General features: G+C 41.4%; 1 protein-coding gene across 2 annotated transcripts in view; it reads left to right on the top strand.

The window, feature by feature from the left end:
• BRWD3 (bromodomain and WD repeat domain containing 3) overlaps positions 1-21,255 on the top strand; it is a 73,385-nt gene that overhangs the window by 21,047 nt on the left and 31,083 nt on the right. Inside the window, exons 10-21 of one of the 2 annotated variants that reach the window (XM_083423337.1) lie at positions 465-535; positions 1,353-1,453; positions 2,441-2,481; positions 3,509-3,613; positions 5,013-5,166; positions 7,143-7,277; positions 8,893-9,021; positions 10,811-11,036; positions 16,369-16,536; positions 16,659-16,842; positions 19,023-19,116; positions 20,849-20,998. In XM_083423337.1, coding sequence (XP_083279463.1) covers positions 465-535; positions 1,353-1,453; positions 2,441-2,481; positions 3,509-3,613; positions 5,013-5,166; positions 7,143-7,277; positions 8,893-9,021; positions 10,811-11,036; positions 16,369-16,536; positions 16,659-16,842; positions 19,023-19,116; positions 20,849-20,998 — 1,558 coding nt within the window. Of the gene's footprint in view, positions 1-464; positions 536-1,352; positions 2,151-2,240; positions 2,482-3,508; positions 3,614-5,012; positions 5,167-7,142; positions 7,278-8,892; positions 9,022-10,810; positions 11,037-16,368; positions 16,537-16,658; positions 16,843-19,022; positions 19,117-20,848; positions 20,999-21,255 lie in introns of both variants that reach the window. The other variant, XM_083423338.1, reaches the window with a different exon arrangement.

The raw sequence follows: 21,255 nt of genomic DNA, 5'->3' as shown, positions 1-21,255 counted from the left end.
CCTGCATTTCTGAGGTTCCCCTCCATTCAAACTTCTAGCACACCAATTTTTGTATTCAGTTGAATTGGGATTTTTTAAAATAGCTTTTTAAAAAGGGGCTTTTCTTTTTGTCGAGTGGCTCCAGTAGATTCATAGCCTTTGGGAAAAAGCAGAAGATCAACCCTTTCTAGGAAAACTATGACTTAACTGATTCTGTATATCTGTATTCACGAACTTTATCCAGGTTTGGTTTAGTTTTGATAGGCTGCGGACAAATACCTTACCAATTTTTATTTTGCAAACTGTTAACGTTGCAGGGATGTTACTTTCTCTGCATGTTAGCAACCGGGATCGTATTCTATGGACTGCTGCAGTTCTAGCAGCTCATATTGTACAAATATAAATTGTTTTCTTAACAGGTTTATATAATAACCTTTGCACCACTTGAGGTATAGTAATTAAAGTGCTTCATATTTACATTTCAGGGATCGTCCAATCAAATTTGCTGAGAGGTCAAGGCCTGGCGTTCAAATATCTTGTTCTTCTTTCAGCTCTGGTATGTATATGTATTTCGGGAACAGAAACCACGTAGGGAATGGTTTTCTGCAAAAAAAATGTTGGTGCTTGTTTTTGAAAGAGCTAACTAGTTCAGAATACACAACTAATTTTTTCAGGAAAATGCAGACTTCAGGAAGATTCTAACCAGAGCCAAAATTAATTGACAAAAATATCTAGGAAATGATTGGGATCTAGGACATTGGTTGCTCTTGGAAAATATAATTGATGGAACTTTCAGCTTCAGGCACAAGCATTAACTTTTCACAGCACTATGTCATTAAATCTATATTGAGTTCTAGTACAGGTTGATTTTGCTAGCAGCTTTACTTTGTAGGCAGTTTGTCTTACTAGGATTTCCACCCTTGAGTATTTCTCTTGAAACCTGAAATAAAGTGAATTACTGTTACACATTCCTTGCTGTTTAGGTTCTTTATAAAAAGTACTTCAGCAAAGCACTTGAGGTTCTTAATGCCATTTTAGTGGACCTTTAGCATGATCTTGTATTGTGCCAAATTGAGGGGGCGGTGCAGGGTCTAGTCTGACATTCCATGGTGCAGTAATTCTATGGTAATGTTTTGGATAATTGTGTGCATTTTATCTGTTTAGTTTGCCAAATATAGATGTCAGTGTTCTTTGAATAATAAAACACTTTCAGAATTCACAGCTCCTGAAGGAAAAATGCATCACATGGTTCACATTTTGCTCTCTTGAAATGTTACTTTTGAACAACAATTATGATTTGCTGAATGAAAAATGTAAGGTTTCTTGATTTTTTTCTTCTTGTCTTTATCTCCTGCCCAACTCCTGCTTTTTAGGTGGTATGTTTATTGCAACAGGGAGCACTGACCATGTGATAAGAATATATTACTTGGGTTCTGAGACTCCAGAGAAAACTGCTGTGTTAGAATCTCATACGGTAAGAATGAAGCAGGAAATCACACTTGCATTTTTTTTTTAAAAAAAACCTGCTCAGAAGTTTAGGTTGTGCATTTTAACACAGGCTTACCCTGATAAAAGTTCTTGTCTGGAAAACATCTTTGTTATCTTCTGTGGAAGAGGCTGCTTCACGGCACATTCAAGAAAAAATGCTTATCTTTTGAAACAAACAAGGGAGCCTTTGCAGCCTAGGGAGCATGGTGCTTTCCATGAAGTTTTATGCGTGCAAAGACTGCTGTTTTGAGACTAATCTATGGTTGGGTAACAAAACTTTCATGCTAATTGACCAGGACCTTCTGCAATAAGCAGAAATGGTGTTAAGATTAATACAGTGCACTTATAATGGTGGAATTAGTTTTGGCAAAAATATTGCAGCGTGTAGTTTCTATTTCTGTCAAATATATTTTGCTGTAAAGGAAAGTGATATGTGTCTGTTTGGTTTTTGACAGAAGCAGCAAGGCCATGGGATGCCATGACCAAAGTACATGGTGCTCTGAGCCAATGTCATGGTTATGTGGAGTGGTGGGTGATCAAAGCACCAGTGTTTTGGGATAGCAAATAGGAAGGTGCCCCTCCATAGAGTGCCAATACTTACTGGTATTAATTTGTGCATGCATGGTATCCAAATGAAACATGGTGGCTGAAAGTGGTATGCCAGTGACCTCAGGGAGCAATAGGTACACAAGATACATTATGATCTTCAGGAACCGATGGGCATAGGGCTGGCCTTCTTCTTGTTCAGTTAACACTGGCCTGTGACTTCATAGAATTCAGTACATGCTGCTGGCCATACACTGGGGCAAAAGACAGGTGAGTCAGATAAAGGGCTGGTGCATGTTTTGTTGACACTTGCTGCTAAGATGTTTTGGACACTCTAGAAACACGTGGATGGAGGAGAGCAGGGTTGTACATAAGCTGACTGTAGAGAAAAATATTGATGAAAACAACTATTTTCTATTTTTTTAAGGACAAAGTAGTTGCTGTTCAGTTCTGCAACAGTGGAGGCAGGTAAGCATTTCTTTTGTTCTTCTCCCATGATGTTATTGCTGTATTTGATTTTCCATAATATTTTTTTAATTTCTACGCTACTTGTGAAATATAAACAGTCATTTACAAACGTCTTGTAAACTGCTTTACTATAGTCAAGCAGTATATACATTTTCTAAATTAAAACTAGGGATTTATCTTAAACTGATCAATGGCAACTTTCTATCTGTTTGGACTTCTGATTCAAAGCAGAACTGAAAACGGCAGTCTAAATTGCACTTCCAATTTTGGCTTGGATTGAACAGCATACTATGGTTTGCTGCAACCAGGAAATAGTTAACTGGGGCATGTAATGGGTTGAAGAGGCAAAGCTGAAAAATGGCATGAGTAGCCAAACTGTGGTTCGGCTGTGACATTTTAGCTGGGACAAAGTGTTCTGAATTGCATTGTGAAGTGTGGTGGATAGCTGTTCAGTATTATACTTTTTTAAACCTTTATATCCCACTTATATTCACTAAGTGACTTTAATTAAAGGAAATTAATGAAAACTTTACCTGTTAATTAGCCACTATATAAAAACATCTGATAAGCAACTAGAAGCCAGTTCAGTTGAGTTTTGTTCCGATGCTTACTAAATGTTTAATATCTGGTTGGTGAGCTTGTGAACTGACCACATGGTATAAAGCATTGCATTTTGAAGAGTTAGAGTTCTAGGGTTGGCTTGTTCAGCCATGAAAGCTGTTTCTAGATGTTGCTGTCATTTAGAACGTGCATGTGAAGCTACCCTGAATCAAAGGCACATGCAAACCTTGCCCCCTTGTGCTGCATTTTGTGTTAAGTGTGTTTGTGGGTGCCAGTGCAGGGTCAATCACAAGATAGTGGCCCTTAAAAAAAATAAAGTGGAAATATTATTATGCCAGAGTTCAGGGTGCTGGTAGACCAAATTTTGAACTGGGTAGGGGAAAAGCAGGTTGGAGAGCAAAGCAGAGGGGCTTCAGAGCCCTACACATGTAACTTTTTTCCTTTTCCCTTTTACTCGAAAATACAGACTAAGATTTGTCAGTGGAAGCAGAGATGGAACAGCCAGAATCTGGCAATATCAGCAGCAAGAATGGAAGAGTATAGTGTTGGAGATGGCGACTAAGATGACTGGGTAAAAGGCAGAAAAATGTTTATAATTTAACCTCAATAGACAAAGGAATTCAAATGTTCAAAACACAGTAATATTTATTTCTGTGGTTGAAATCCAGAAATGTTCGTTTTCTTCACTTGTTTCAGCATCTCTCCCTTCTAGCCATTTTCCTGTTGTGGTTTTTGTGTAACTCAGGGTTTCTGGGGAAACCAAACCATCTTGTTACCTATGGAAAGTTTTGTCATGGTATTCATAGTAGCGTTAAGCTGCACCAATCTGGTTGCTTCCCATCATCATGTTACGTGTGGCGCATGGGGTTTGCTGTTAAAAATTTGTAAAGCTACAGTACATCTTACTGGGCACATGCATTTCTCTAGAGGGGAGCACTGGCCTACTTTCTGAACTAACTGTACCTGGTTGAGACACAGTGAGTTGCACTAGAAGGGAGCTCTTTTTTGCATTAGAATCTGACAGCGTTTCCGCAGAAAGGAACCTTGTAGTCTGTGTTGAGCAATAAACTAAACAGGATAATTATCAGGAATATAAAAGGCAGATCTTTTCAGAGACCATTTGGTTATTTTATAAGCTACTTATGCTACATTTCTTGTTTCCTCTAAAGATTCACCAAAATTTGAATGTGTAATGCTCACAGAACTTGCATTTTCTACATGTATTCTCTGGCGGCTGAAAAATGTTAGGTTTAAATAAATAAATTCCTTTATACCATTGTTTGCATGTACAGTTAAACCTCGGTTATTGAACGTAATCCATTCCGGAAGTCCATTTGGCTTCCGAAATGTTTGACAACTGAGGCGGAGCTTTAGATTGGCTGTAACAGCTTCCTGCACTCAAGCAGAAGCCGTGTTGGACTTTTGGCTTCTGAAAAACGCTAGGAAACCGAAGCATTTACTTCTGGGTTTTCGGCCTTTGGGAGCCAAAACGTTCCAAAATGGAGGCATTTGGGAGCCGTGGTTTGACTGTATTGTTTTGATCTGGCCAGCTTTTTACTGACAATGGTTTAGTGAGGATAATCAGTTTCCGACATCTGGAAATTAAGGCCAAGTATGATGTATAACTGGAAGGGTTTGTTTGCTTAAAGAAAGGGGTGGGAAACAGGATGTAGCATGTGGGTCGAATCTTCAGCTCCTCACTCCCACCTGGCAGGCCACTTCGACAGGTGGGTGGGACTAGTAACCTTTTTGGAACCTGTAGTTTCTTCCTCTGGGGCAGCTGCACAAAAGGTGGATGGGGAGGGGTAAGTTCCTAGGATCACAGCCCAAATGTACCCCATGGCTGCTTTTAACACCTTCAAAAAACAATCTGATCAAAGATTTCCCAGTGTCACATTTAGTTTGGCTCTAAGTTGGTACTTAAAAGTTTCATTTGACTAGATTCTTCTTTAACGTCTACATTTTCTCAGAAATAGCCAAGTGTCTGGGGAAGACAAGGTGTCCAAGTTGAAGGTGACTATGGTAGCTTGGGATCGTTATGATACTACTGTTATTACAGCAGTCAACAATTTCCTTTTGAAAGTGTGGAACTCTACTACTGGGCAGCTTCTTCACAACCTAACTGTAAGTTAGACCTTCAGTCGATTAGCTTTTTAAGAGGATCTGCATTTAGTGCTCTCTCTGTTGTGTGCCACTGAACTGGGGTCTGGCACTAAGCTTTGGCATCTTTAAGAATTAAGATTCTGATCATGCTTGTGGAGAACAGCTGAGAAACTTGCAAACAGCATCAGATGAGTCCAGGAGTGGTGCGGACCAAGGACTGGTGATCTTTTATCAGAAACATATCAAAACAAATATACAGAAAACAAAATAATTGATCAAATTAGTATTGTTTTCCTAATGGGAGGAGAAAGCTGTTATCATTTTTCCTGCATTCTAACCGATTGATGGTTGGCTGGTTGGTTGGTTAATCAATTAAATAAGATTTTCCTGTTGTTTACTATCCATCTGCCTTCTAACTGATCAATTAACTAATGAAATTATAAATATATTTATATTTTTTACCAAAACTTCAATGAAGGAACCCTTCTGAGGCACTTCTGAGAAAATGTTAGCGTGTTTACAATTGAATGAATAAAAGATACCACTTATTGTTCAGGAGGGGATTACTTGTGTTTCATAACACAATTAGAATTTTCATAATATAAGTGGAACTAAAACCCGCACCCCAGTATTAAAGTTTCATATATATTAGAATATCAGATCCTCCCAGATACCTGTTGTGTCCAAAAAATTCCCACAGGGTTGGAAAATGCTGTGACAGGCAGGTACATTACTCTTGTCTGATCCCAGGAAGAAAGAGCAGAGATAGGTGAATTCTTGCTTGGCCAAAAAAGCAAGCTGCTCTTGTGTTAAGTATTCTCAGTAAGATTCTCCATCGTTAAGCTGAACAATAGAGCAGCCTGATTTGTTCCTGTGTGACCATTCCCAATAACAAAACCCTGACCTGTGGGAGTAGGGTGAACTGGGAGCAGTGGGCAGGCAAGAGGGACAATTGTCTTCTAGGTTGTGTAGAGCAGGAACGTCCAACTCCTAAGAGACTGCAATCTACTCACAGGGAAAAAAGTGGCAGTGATCTACCTTTTTTGGGGGGGGGGGTTCTGGCAAAAGTAAAGGGGAAAGGGGATTAGTTGCTCACCAAAAGATCGCTATGAAAACAATCTGCCTCACAGTGAAAACTCCGTCTTCCTTTCCAGCGAAAATGGAGAGTGGGGTGAGGGGGCGGGTGCTCTTAGGCAAAAGCAAAGGAAAAGGAGCCCGTGATCGACCTGAAGCTCCAGGGATTGATCAATGGATCCTGATCAACCTGTTGGACATCCCTGGTGTAGAGCTATCACTTGCACTCAGGAGGCTGATGTGCCTTTCAGTCCGCAGCAGCAAATATCTGTGGAGCCTGTCCCCACTTCAAATTGGAACTGCTCCAATATGAGCAGAGTTGCTTGCATTTCCAGCTACCCACTGTTTAAAACAATTGCCTTGTCTTTAAACAGGAGGTCAGTGTGGATATGCCTCCTTTCTCTCTCAATTCCAAAATATTAAAAAGTCCCTGAATATGGGCTTCTACCTGACATTGTAGTTTTCTGTGTTAAAACCCTTCTGACATGCTAGTTTTGTGTCTATTAGGGGTGTTCATTTTTCCATTTATATACCAGTTTTCATAAAACTTGCAAAGTGGTTTACAAAGCACAATATAAAATACACAATTGCAAACAACTAATAAAAGATCAATACTATTTTAAAAAAACCCCAAACCAGGGATTAGTTCAGCAACAGCATAGTGGTGGACACGTAGGATTCCTTAAACTTCACAAGGATCTGATGGTCTGGGTGACACACCTTTTTGGTATGAAAGAATGTTCTGTCATCAAAGCCTTCAGTCTGAGGTGGTAGACCACAGAAACATCCAGACCACCTTCATAAGATTGAGGCACTGGTCACCTGTATGTATGTGACAAGCAGGGGAGGGGGGAATGTCACATGAAGCTTATATGGGACAGTAACTACGTCTTAAAATATTACTTTCTTTGCATTTGTTGCAGGGCCATGATGATGAAGTGTTTGTATTGGAAGCTCACCCATTTGACCAAAGGATCATGCTTTCTGCAGGCCATGATGGGAATATTTTCATTTGGGACCTTGAGAAAGGAGCAAAAATGCGCAATTACTTTAATATGGTACTGTATGACAGGCAGAATGAGTGGTCAGATCTTAGAATCATAGACTTGTAGAGTTGGAAGGGACCATAGGGTCATCTAGTCCAACCCCCTGCAGTACAGAAAACCTTTTGCCTAACAGGCTTGAGCTCCTGACCCTATGATTAAGAGTCACAAATCTGAGAATTACTGTGTGTTTATCTGCGGTGGTGCAGGATCTTTATAAAGCACCTCATACCAAAGCAGAGAGAACCCACCTTCACTGTCCTTGGTGAAAATACATCTTGCTGAAAATAGAAGTAAAGTTTCTGTAAGCTTAATGGTAAAGGTAAAGGACCCCTGACAGTTAAGTCCAGTCGCAAACAAATCTGGGGTTGCGGCTCTCATCTCGCTTTACAGGCCATGGGAGCCAGTGTTTGTCCACAGCCTGTTTTTCCAGGTCATGCTGCCAGCATGACTAAGTCGCTTCTGGTGCAACGGAACACTGAAACCAGAGCAGTGCACGGAAACACCGTTTACCTTCCCCCTGGAGCGGGAGCTATTTGTCTACTTGCACTTTTTGGCGTGCTTTCGAACTGCTAGGTTGGCAGGAGCTGGGACTAAACAATGGGAGCTCACCCCGTCCTGGGGATTCAAACTGCTGACCTTCTGATCGGCAAGCTCAAGAGGCTGAGTGGTTTATACCACAGTGCCACCCGCGTCCCTTAAGCTTACAATATAACAAAACCACACAGGGTGGGAAGGGGGTGGGGGAGAACTCTGTTGTGATTAACAGGTCTAATTTGTAATCAATGGGAAATGTTTTGCCAGGTGCTGGCAAAAACCAAGTGCTTTGTGAGAGGGATGTTGTTAAAAGAGTTCTGGTGGCAAACTCAGAGCAAAGGGGTGTTTTTTAGCCTAGGTTTAGCCTAGTCTTTCCCTTTCCCCACCCTTTACTTTCAGATCCTAGTTCTTTTTCTTTCCTGTTAATATAAATTTGTTCCTGATTACATTGACTCCTGTGCTTGCTCACCTGTTCCTTTTAGTCAGTGGACCCTCCCCTCCCCCTCAGTTCTGGTCTGTTTCTTTACGTTAAGTGGTCTGTTTGTCTCAAGTGATTTTATTCATCCATTGTCAGTCTTACATTCTTCGGGTCCCTTTGTGTGTGCTTTTGCATGTACTTATTGTGTGTCAAGTGATTCTTATTTATTTCCAGCCAAGCCATCGTATGCCTTTTGTTGTTGTCATAGTAATTGCTAGCATCATCTTCATTATTTCTTTTTTACCCTCCCTCAAACTTTGAATGCTATTCTTGTAGGAACTCTTGCAGCTAACCTCTTGAGATTTGGCAAGAGGTGCTCTGCTTACAAATTTCATCAATTTTCTGCCAAAAAATGTGAATGAAATCTGCAGGCAATGTAATTGAATGGAAGATGACAAAGCCCTTTTTTACCCCAAAGTGAACTTGAACCTGGGCTGAACTGGGCAGTGTCTGGAATGCTTTGAGCTGAGAATGGTTGTTTTTTTGAAGTGCTGAATCAGGGTCAGAACCAAATCTTGTTGTCGGTACACATCCCTAAAAGAAAGGAAAATTCAGCTTATCAATTTGTCCAGAAAAGTTAAGCAGATCCAAATGGGTGTTGTGTGTGTTTTACAGATTGAGGGCCAAGGCCATGGTGCAGTGTTTGACTGTAAATTTTCCCCTGATGGTCAGCACTTTGCCTGTACAGATTCCCATGGGCACCTACTATTGTTTGGATTCGGATGCAATAAGAGTTATGAAAAGGTGAGTTGGTGGCCTCTTAATGTCCTTCTGTGTTTAGCAGTATTTGACATCATCCAGCCAGAATGAATCACTTTTAAAGTCCTGTGAATTGCAAGGAAAATGTAAGAATGTTCTTAAATCTCTCTTAAAGTTAATGGTATGTTAAAAGTGCCTAGCTTTGCAAATGGATTGTGTGTGCTGTTCTTCTGTGGGAGACATTCAGACTGGAACTAATTACTCTAGAGTAATCCTACTCTGTGGGGTTTATTGTATAGCTGCTGGTTTGAGGACTGATTAACTGATAATGTCTGGAGGAACTGAGTCCTTGATTTATAAACTGCTAATAATGGTGTGAGAAGGATACAGATTTATTTTTTTATAATAATATTTATTAGAAGTTTAACGTTACAGAAAAAAAGCACAAGGGAAAAAAAAGAAAAAGAAAAAAAGGTCAATATATAAACAAGGAGCAAAAAACACAATACATCAAAACACAAAGAAAAACAAAACCAATTAAAAACACATCCAATATTTATCCTTATCTTTCATTAACTTATTTCCTCAACCTCCTCACACCTCCCTTTTTTGTATTCCAGTTATTAACTAAAGGATACAGATTTTTTTTAAGGCTAAGAAAATGTGAGAAGTGTGTGTGCACATGCTCATGCTTTGTCTTAAGCAGCAGCTTCTTTGCACTCACAATAAAGAAGAATTTCTAGAGAAAAAAATATGATAAGAAAACCAGCTAGTGACTCGTAGTGTGTTTACAAGCACAGTTCAGAGTGTTGGTACTGACCTTTGAAGCCCCAAACGGCTTTGGCCAAGTATACCTGAAGGAGCGTCTCCACCCCCATCATTCACTGAGGTTCCATCGCCAATGGTCTTCTGGTGGTTCCCTCACAGCGAGAAGTGAAGTACCAGGTAGAGGGCCATCTCAGCAGTGGCACCCACCTTGTGGAACACCCTCCCATTAGAGGTCATGGAGATAAAGAACTACACAACGTTTAGAAGACATCTAAAAGCAACCCTTGTATCAGGAAGCTTTTAATGTGTGACATTTTATTATGTTCTTAAATTTTGCTGGAAGTCGCCCAGAGTGGCTGAGGAAACCCAGCTAGATGGGTGGGGTATAAATAATAAGATTAATAATAATAATATTACTTAAAATAATTAAGAAAGTTTTGGCCAAAGGTGTTCCTCCTGGGCAGTGTATTTCACAGGTTAGGGGCACTATTTAAAAAAACTGCTCTGCCCACTAGGAAGTTTAACCTACCCATTTATGGCAGAAATTTTGAGCAGGACTGCCCTAAAAATATTTAAGGATGTGAAAGTGTGTTAGGGAGATGTGCACTCCTTAAAGGTTCTGAGTCAAAACCAGAACCTTGAGTTGAATTTGGAAGAAAACTGGAAAATGACACAGTTTGCAGTGAATTGGTTATAAAAAGAAGTTTGTTAAACTCCTTCTCCTGAAGTTGACCACTTAGGACCTCATATATGTGGTTTCATGTTTCATTAAAGCTTTTCTTTGTAGTCCTAAGGGTGAGAACTGTGCTTGCTTTTTTTTTTTTTTATAAATGAAAACCACATAGAAAAGACACTTAATTCTAAGCTTTCGTGGTGCATAGAAGTAGTTCACATGCAGGTTTGCTCCTCTAAAGTAGTCTGAATAGTCTGATGGGACCAAGGTGAGAATTACCATTTGACAGATAATTTCTAGCCAGAAAGGCAGTTAACAGAGTATGCGTTGTATGAGAAGAATTAAGAAATGTATGTGTATTTGTACTGATTTCTAAGTTTGTGTCCGATGTAGATCCCGGACCAGATGTTCTTCCACACAGATTACCGCCCTCTGATCCGTGATGCGAATAACTATGTCCTAGATGAACAAACTCAACAGGCGCCGCATCTCATGCCTCCCCCGTTCTTAGTTGATGTGGATGGAAATCCTCACCCCACAAAATACCAGCGACTGGTGCCAGGACGAGAAAATTGTAACGATGAGCAACTCATTCCTCAGCTGGGATATGTGGCAAACGGTAGACCATATTTAAATCACAGAATCTGAAATGAAGAGGTGTTTCTTGTCTATTATGAAGTTTCTTAGAATGTAGTATGCCTATTATGAAGTTTCTGGTTTTGGGTATGGCAGTCTTCATCCTGCTGGCCTTCAGATGGTTTGGATTATCAATATATGCTGGTTGGAACAGATGGGAATTGCAATCCAAAACATCTTGATGGCATCAGGTTGGGGTAAGGCTGGTTAACTCAAGAAAGAAGGGTCCCTCTCTGTCTTGCATGGGGGAAAACCATACATTTGTATTTCATGATCTAGCAGCCTCTGCTTGATGAGAGAGAAGATTTGTGAGCCATCCAATAGAAGAAGGGAATCTATTACAATCCCTATTTGCCTGTGTTTGAGGGTAATATCAGAAAATGATGTAGAATTATGTGTTTCTCTCAATAAAGTCAGTAAGCATTCCGGGTCTGTATTGAAATGAATTTTTAGCCAGTATTTGAAAGTCATAATTCAGCCCCTGGATTCTAGGTGATGCTGGCTTAACTTTGAACATATAGCCAGATAGGAGACACATTTTGGAGCCCCTAGAATTTGTCGGAAGAAGAATGCCTCTACACCCTCGACTTGGTTGTTAAAGTCAGTTATCCATAAGGAAATCCCATAAAGGAGTTGCAAAACAGTTTTTGCTCTATATGCCTAACCACTGCAGGCACATTCTGTTTACCATCAAGAAAATAGAATTGTTTAGTTTGTGCTGCAGAGCACAAATGGTCACCCATTTTAGATTGTAAAAGGTGATCCCTAAGTATTTAAAGCTTTTAACTTGTTCGATTTCTTGATTACCAATACACAATTTAGATGGATGCCAAGTCTTTGAAAATAATCAATCAATAGGTGATTTCCTTGACAGTAATGAAAGTACGCTTTTAGAACTTTTAGAACTCTGGTGCAGGAGAGGTTTAAAAAAAGAGAGGGAGTAAAGGACCCCTGGATGGTTAAGTCCAGTCAAAGGCGTCTGTGGGGTGCGGCGCTCATCTTTCTTCAGGCCGAGGGAGCTGGTGTTTGTTCACAGACAGCTTTCTGGGTAATGTGGCCAGCATGACTAAATTGCTTCTGGTGCAACGGAACACCGTGATGGAAACCAGAGCACATGGAAATGCTGTTTACCTTCCTGCCACAGTGGTACCGATTTATCTACTTAACACTGGCATGCTTTCAAACTGCTAGGTTGGCAGGAGCTGGGACAAGCAACGGGAGCTCACCCCGTCATGAGGATTTGAACTGCCGACTTTCTGATCGGCAAGCCCAAGAGGCTCAGTGGTTTAGACCACAGCGCCACCTGCAGGAGAGGAGGACAGTGTCATTGCATATAAATGTACAGTGGTACCTCAGGTTACGAGCTTAATTCGTTCTGGAAAGTCCATTCTTAACCTGAAGCGTTCTTAACCCGAGGCGCACATTCCCTACATAGGCCTCCTGTGGCCCCGGAAGCAGATTGCGTTCGTATCCCGGGGCAAAGTTTGCAACCCGGGACACCTACCTCTGGGTTTGTGGAGTTCATAACCCGATGTGTTCGTAAGCAGGACTGTTCGTACCACTGTGTAGGAACTGTCTTAGATACCACTCATAGGAACTGCCTTAGATCCTAACCTAGGAGGGTTGCCATTCACAACGAGTAGATGTTGTTTCATATCATTCAAAAATAGATTAAATAAATGTGGGGCAAGAATACATATAAATTTCCCCTTTCGGATTTCATATACTTATCCGCTAGAAAGGCAAGTGAGAGACAGTGATCAATAGTTGATTTCTATTTTGTAAATCTGATTTACAAATGTTAAGGACCAATAATTCTGTTCCTTTTAATCCAATCCAACAGATAGTGCTCTAAATGTTTAGAGTTTACTTATAGTGGACAGGAGACCAATAGGGTGATAATTACACGGCTGCTCAGGATCACCTTTTTTATAAATTGGGATGATTACAGAAGTTAACCACGATTATGGTATAATTCCATATTCATCTTTAAGAGTTAAAAGGTTAGCAAGTGGTGATGTCCACTGATGTGCATATACTTTTTTCAAAACCTCAGCAGAAATCCCATCAGAGCCAGGGGCCTTATGGGGTTTTAGCTCTGCAATAAGTTCCATAATTTTGTCTGAGCTTCCTGGGGGCAAGTTTGATATAGTAAAGAGGACAGGCTCATCAGCATTAGGAAGAAAGCAGGGTGAGATTTTGAGTATTTTAAAATAGTAGTCCACCCCGGTTTGGGAGGGAGTGGTAGGTACAATTAAAAAATAGTATTCTGGTAGCCAGAAGTTATTTGCCAGAAGGTTTTATGATCATTCACTTTTACTGCATTTATTAAGTGTGTCCATTTATTCTGATGGTATATTTTCTTCTTCTTAGCAATAAGTTCATTATATAACTTCCTACGAGTAAAATAGGTTTTTTTTGTTTTATCGTCACCCTTTCTGCAAAGGTCTCTGAACGATATTCTGAGCAATCGTTTCTCTGTATAGCATTCCTGGTCAAACCAAGGGGAGGGATTAGAGAGGGTAACAGATGCAGGCTTAGCTATTGTATCACATTTGTCCATTACTTGGGAATAAGCTGTTATTACTACCTTAATAGAATGTGAGTTACTAAGGGTTGTTCTCAAGTGTAACATTTTGTCTTGAGTCCAGGAATTTGGTCCCTTCGAATTGTGGGGACTATCTAATCCTTTTCAAAATACTATCAGAGGCCTGATCAGAGTTACCAGGCTTCAAGATCTTATTTACTGGGTCGCATGTAGACAGAAGTAAGGGGGCGTGGTCACTTTCCATACGGACTCCAATAGAAATGAAGTTGAACACCAGAGTGTAGATTTAGAGAACTGATCCAATACAGATACAATTAGAATTATTTGTGATAAATCTGTATTGCATTACCCCATCCATGGTGACCCACAACATCTAACTACCAGCTATTGAAAAGGAATAAAAAATAAATAAATCTGGGAAAGTGTGTGTAGATGTGTGTTTTAAAAAAGTAATTTTGAAAAATATTCTGGTCTTGTTTATCTGATAGATATGCTTGCAAAGATTAGCAGTGGGGAAGAAAGGTGTCATGCACACTCCTTGTATTTGGGAGTAAGCCAGTGCAGTGGAGCTTTAGTGAATGAATGTGCAGAGATGTTCAGGATTCAGCTGAGTGTTTCCCAAAGAAAAGGCTCTCATGAGACAGGCTCCTGATCCGTTTACATGCATCTACACTCGGGGGCGTCCTCTACTATGAAACTAATGAAGCTTAAGCTTCAGGGCCCCTCATCTTAGAGAGGCCCTAATACTGACTTTAGCCCATATTGCTTAAAATAGACCACTTTGAGTCACACAACTCAAATTGATTAATTTTTTGTTATATATATTTCAACAATCCTGAAGTTTGAGAATCAGTAGTTCAGATGTTATAAAGGTGGAGTGTTAAAGTAGCTTGGAAACTAAAAGGCAAAGGAAATTTTTATTCACACCAGTGACTTGTACATGTGAGATAATTCAGTACAGCAATTTAAATCAAAATCTGAGATGCAGTAGTTAAATTTTTTTTTAATTGATCAGATGTGGAAAAACCCTATTGAGGAAGTGGTTTGTTGCTGGTTGCGAAGGGCCCCCACAACATTTCAAGCCTCAGGGCCCCAAAAATGTAGCTCCACCACTGGCTACACTCCTGTTCCTGTGATTCATATTAGAACAGCCTGTAGGTGCTTCCTTATACAGGGCTCAAGTGAACTCACACGGGACTGCAGTCCAATCCCTCCCCCCAAGAAGTCAAAATAATATTTTCCTCTCCCCACAACTCTTATTGGGTGAACTGATGAAGGTCTTTTCCCCTTTCTTGTTCACCCCTCTCTTGACTGGTCACAGAATAGCTGTCACTGTCATCATACCTGCCCAGTCAGGCAGTCAGGCCTGGAAGACTGCAAGGCCTAGTGCTCCATGAAAGACTCACCTCTGCTAAAGCTGGTGGGAAGCAGTGAAAAGGAGAAAGAGAGGTGGCAGTGGCGGCAGGATCTGCTGCTTGGTGCAAGAGACCCACACATTCAGTAAAGAGGGCAGGAAACTCATTATGGACTAGCAGCTGGCCCATGGTCTGGCAGTAGTCCAGGGACTACCACTTTGAGTAGCACTGTCCTAGGACAAGTGTGACAATAATACCTTTAGGAACAAATTCCAGAGTGGGAGCTGTGTTAGTCTGTTTCAGAATAAAATAAAGAAAAATGAAAAACAGTGTCTAGTGGCACCTTAAAGACCTACAGACTTATTGTATCATATTTGTGGGTCAGATACCATTTCATCAGGTGCATTATGTTTTAACCTTTATAGATAGGTTTAATCACATGCAAAAACGTTTTAGCAGAGTGAGGCCAGAAAATTACACAATACAAGGGAGACTTGGAAAAATCAACAAATACACAACACAAATGAGATCTGGTCAAAGGTGTAAAAGATTGAATCCATAGGTGTGATCTGCTTCCAGTTGGTGCTGATCCAGGCTGGAGCTGGAGTCATGGTTTCTAACTATGGAATGGAATGGTGGCATACAAATAAGATGATGGCAGCGATGATATGTTAACCCAGTACAGGTTCAGAGAAGACTTATAATCACTCTCAGTTGCTCTGCTAGGTCATTGTTTGCAGCAGGATCACCTTCCTCCTCCCAAGTAGTCCCTTCCACGTAGACTTGCAGCAATAGACCTGTCTGTGAGCCAAGTAGGTGCTCCTCTGGCCCCATGGACTTCCTGTCAGGTCTGTTGCTGCATTTGCTCTTGAGACCTGGTGGTGGGTGGGAATCAGGAACTGAAAGAAGGGTTTGATGGATTATGGGGGGACGAGTGAGTTGTCCCTGAGATGGGGTTCTTCAGGCTGTTTTCAAACTACTATGAGATTCTTCCAGTCCAGATGGAGTAAGCTTTATCTGCAGGATCACAAGCCTTGACCTCCAAAGAGACCTCCAGGCTCTGCGTTGGATAGGATCCTAAAGCTGCAGGCAAGATGAATATTGTGCATACATAAACACCTAGCCAGACGACAGTTACTTTTTTAAATGAGCAAGCGGTTCCTACATTTAATTCTTTCTTTAAATGGAGAATGCTGTCTTCTGAGTTGCACGGGGCTCTTCTTTCACCTGTGTGTCAAGGAAAAATAGTTCAGTTCAGTACTAGCATGCGGGCTCACTGGCTAGCACAAGGTTCTTGATGGGCACATGGTAACCTGCTTTGGGGTCTCCCATGGCACACCTTTGGCATTCACTCTATTAAAGTATTGTTGTACATCTCGGAATGCTCACTTGATGCTCTTTTTCTTGCAAAGGTGATGGTGAAGTTGTGGAGCAGGTGATTGGGCAGCAAACTAATGACCAAGAAGAGAGCATCCTTGATGGAATGATCAGGGAGCTACAACGAGAGCAAGATCAGAGAAGACTTAATGGAAGTGAAGCTACTCCAAATCTTCTGCAAATCAGATTGCAGCCTGCTAATAGTAAGAGTCATCTCCTGTTATTCTTCTAGACAAGTGTAGAAGGATTCAGTGTTCGTTGGTCTTCTTTTGATACAACAAACACGGTGGGGGAAGTTGATTAGTCTTCTGGTTTGTTTTGGTAGCTTTGAGAAGTCCAAGTTTGGATATAGCTTCTCCCCCAAATGTTGGGCTCAGACGGAGTGGTCAGATTGAAGGTGTCCGGCAGATGCACCACAACGCTCCTAGAAGTCAGATGGCCACGGAGAGGGATCTCATGGCATGGAGTAGGAGAGTGGTGGTGAACGAGCTGCATCCTGGGGTTAGCAGGTAAAAACAATGTTTAGAATTATTTCAGGTTTTGTCTTTATGCATGTGTGTGCCACGATCTTCCTGGAATCGTTTTAAGGAACTCACCCATGTTACAGATCAGCAGAGTATGTTTGTTTGTTTGTTTGTTTGTTTGCTGTCACATCCAACTCCCTTCTTTAGCTTTTCTAAACCTAAGCCAAAGTAGGAGGTTTAACTGACGGACATACCCGTAGGTCATCATCTTGGAAACCCTTAGCCAGTCATGGCAGGGGAGAGAAACAGCCAATCAGGAGTGTATGGGGCTGGTAAAGAAATTTGAAAGTTTACATGGCAGATAGATCCTGGCTACAAAAGTAGCTAGGTGTGCTTAGGGGTCTGTCTGGCAGGATAAGCCTGTTTAATTTCCTCAGGTGGAGGAAATAGACTGAGAAAGAGGATAAAGATACTTTAGGAAGAGGGAAAGCAAATAGTAATTGTAGGAGGAGATACTTTTAATAGAAACAGTTCCGTTGTAGAGAATTATAAGTGAAGTTTAAACCTAAAACGGCATTTCAGAGAGAAAATAAATACTGTGCCTTTAATAGTGAAACCTTCAAGCGTTATCCTTTTTGAATGTATGTTAATAGAAACAGTTTTTGTCTCCATTGTGCCTCAGCTTTGATTTCTGCCTAGCTTGGGGAATAGGTTTTCACTGCACTCCCCAGCATCAAGAGGCCTTGCTGCAGGTTTATATTATACACTACCGCATGCAGAGAATATCTGAATTCTTGGTTGTTTTAGAAAGGGAGTGACCGAGCTTTAATTATTCCATCTTCACTAAGGGAGTATGTCACAACAGCCCAGGTAACAAATGCATAGGTCAAGGCTGGTTCTTCACCAGTTCATACTTGAAATTGACAGACGTAGGCAGCAGAGAGATGTGGTTTGGTTGGTTAAGCAACGTAGCCCCAAGTATATTGTTTACATAGCTGTGTTGCTTTTCTCTAGTGTTCCCTTGCTTTTGCTGGACTTGGAACATGAATACACCAGTTGCAGCACCATAGAAACACAGCACTCTATACACCTTTGTTCCAGTGTCCTTGTAGAATTGCAAGGGGCATTGTTTGATAAATTACACCTTCCCAGAGATGCTGCTGTAAGGATCCCTCTAATCTGGAGATGAAGAACCTCTAGCCCACAGGCCTGATTAGACCTAGTACAAGTCCCTGTTTGGCCCACAAAGCCATTTTCCAAGACCACACCCACTTGCCCCACACCTGACGTCATTTGTGATGTAGCTGCCAGTGAACAATTTGGAGCCTTAAAGTGCACTCCTGCTTATTCTTTCGCGAGGGAGACTTGCTGTCGCTGCAGATCAGCTGTTTGAGAGTAACAGCAAACTGGTTGGAATCAGCCAAAAGCCAGGCTTGAACAGTTGCCTTATCAGCTTATCAGTGGTAACTTTGGATTGGATTTTTCCTTGCAGCACAGCTTGAGCTCAGTTTGTGCTACAAAGGAAAAAATTGACTGCTTGGTGTCATGCTGATGGTAGGTGATTGATAGATGGGCAGTCCTCCTCACCTGTCAAAGTGGCCTTCCCTGGGTGGGGGAGCTCGGGATCCAGCTCACCAGTTGGGAAAGGTTTCCCACCACTGCTCTAATCAAAGACCATTTGATTTGCTCAAAAAGTCCTAAAAGCATAATATTTTTCTCTTATCCCATTAAATTTGCAGTTTTGAGAAATGGTAGCTTTGCGCATGAAATCTTATACATGTGAACTCAGGAATAAACTCTGCTGTGCTCACTGTGGCCTGCCACAGGAAATTGCACAGGATCACATTTTTAGCCACCCTGCACTGACGTCTGTTCTTTAAGTGCAAAATAAAGACCACACTTATCCACTAACTATCCTGGCTGAGCAAGCTCCAGTTTGCGCATCAAATTTTCTCATCCGAACAGTTTCCCCATTCAATTAAGTGGTGGCTGTTGCGTCTTCCTTTTGTGCATGCAGATCTAATTTCTCTGTTGAAATGAACACATAGCAGGAGTGCATATAGAATTCTAGATTGAAGTACACTAGCTTCAATAGATGGGAAAAATTCTGAATCCCCCCAAGCAAAAAAAAAAGCAAAAATAAAAAGCTTGGAAGCCAGGGTGATGAAAATCTAAGAACATGTTTAAAGGTTCAAAGATTAACTCAAATTTACCATCTTCTTAAGAGTTCAAGAGGAATGCCGAGCTGCAAAAGGCGAATTAGAAATTCATCTGTATACTCTTGAAAAGAAGAGAAAGCCTTCCCATACTTTACAAAGGGTGAGAAATTTTGCTTGTTTTCAGAAATCCTGTGTATTTCATGCTAAGAGCTAGCTAGCCAAGCACAGATATAGGATCTTAATGCTTTGGTGGGCAGTGCTATTGGGAGGAAGGGCTGAAATACCACAGGCATCCAGGATTTTTTAGGGAGTATCCAAGCTTGTGCAAAAGAGCAAAGTTCCACATAAATTGCAGGGGAATGAGGCTGGTGGTGCATAATATGATGAATAAGCTTAGCGTAGCTTTAAACTTGACTTCTGAGTAGAGAGCCAGGGAACTGGAGGGTATCTCATTTGGGCCTCCTCATCTTAGCAGTTCGAAAGCACTTCAGAGTGCAAGTGCAATAAATAGGTACCGCTCCGGCGGGAAGGTAAACGTCGTTTCTGTGTGCTGCTCTGGTTTTGCCAGAAGTTGCTTAGTCATGCTGGCCACATGATCTGCAGACAAATGTCGGCTCCCTTGGCCAGAAAAGCAAGATGAGCACCGCAACCCCAGAGTCGTTCACGATTGGACTTAACTGTCAGGGGTCCTTTACCTTTTTAAGAGTAAGGGATTAGGTAGGGAGAGCAAGGAGGCTCCAATTATAGTGGTTGCAGGTAGTGGGATGTATGGTGTAGGGCATGAGACAGGGCAGATACAGAGGGTGTTGAATGCTTAATTGTTGATTGCTGCATGCTGGCTCTTCCTCCTCCAACTGGGGAACCAGTGTCCTGTCAGCCAGCCCTCAAGCCTGAAGATACTGCTGTTAAACATCAGACCAGTTTTAAATATAATCTCATTCACCCACAGTTTGGGCCAGCAGGGGCAGAGTTCTGCTACCCCCCCAAATCTTTGCCTGTCTAAGTGTTCAGGGCAGCATCAGAACAGACCCCCCCCCCCCCATGTACAGTGGTATCTTGGTTCTTGAATTTAATCTGTTCCAGGAGTCCATTTGACTCCCGAAACAGTTTGAAAACCAAGGCTCGGCTTGGTTCAAAAACTAAGGCGAGTTTCCTGCACCCAATCGGAAGCTGCTTCGGATATTCATTTTCCGAAAAATGTTCGCAAACCAGAATACTCGCTTCCAGGTTTGCGGCGTTCAGGATCCGATTTGTTCAGGACCCAAGCTGTTCGACTACCAGGGTGCCACTGCATAGTTTATAAGAATTCAGTCTCTCTCCCCCAAGTTTCTTGTTTCCCACCCCACCCCTGCCTAAGTACAGATCTAAAGTGTTTGTAACTTGTGTTGAACACATGAGGCAGGTTAAGGATTCTGATGGTGTCCTGTTCACTGTGCTACTCACGGCCTCCCTGCCAATAAATATCCCATCACCTCTGGCCTCTAATGGGAGTTGGAGTCTGACATTTGGAGGGCCACAGGTTCCCTAGTTCTGCTTTTAGCTCAGTTGTTTAATTTGCATTGGTTGTGGGTTTATTGTAGCTTATACTTCAGTATGCACCTGTAACACTTAGGGGTTTGGGTACAGTGAGGAAAAGAACTTTATCTACACAATGAACATTTAAGGCTGGAATAATGAAACAGACCCTTTTACTGGCTAAAATGGATGTTTCAAATACTTCAACCAAGGTTTTGAATAAAAATGCTCACCTGTTAGAGAGCCATAGTTCAGCATTACAGGCATGATCAGGCCTACATTATTGCATAGATTTGGTCGATCTTGATGTTCGATGCTGCAAACTTTCCTCTGTAATCTCAATTTCTGTGTTCTGTTCTTCCCTGGTACTGTGAAAGTGTGATTATCAACCCGGCAGTGGGCGATCTTTGCGAAGAAACCAACGCAAGCGTCAGCATGCTTACCAAACACGCTCCACCTTTGATCATCATTCACAAGGTGTACGAAGAAACTCACATACTCAGGAAGACTCTGAAAGCTCTTCTGAGGTCAGGTGTCTGGTTATTATATTAAATCGTGTTAGTGGGGGAAAGCATTAAAATAAAAAGTGGACTTTAAACCATTACCAAATATGATCAAAATGTTGGAGTTAGAGTTTTGTCACAATTAGCAGAAGTAAGACTGGAAATGAGTTCAAGACAAATTCAGTTGGACAATTAGGAGCTGGCAGTGATCTGTGAACAGGTTGGTTTTGCCAGTACGAAAACCCCTACCAGCTATTTAGATCACCCTCAAATTGTTATGG

The sequence above is a fragment of the Podarcis tiliguerta genome (assembly GCF_965153285.1).
Source record: "Podarcis tiliguerta genome assembly, chromosome: Z".
Lineage (NCBI taxonomy): Eukaryota > Metazoa > Chordata > Lepidosauria > Squamata > Lacertidae > Podarcis > Podarcis tiliguerta.
Note: the sequence above shows the minus strand (reverse complement) of the source record. Positions and strands in the feature narration are given on the sequence as shown.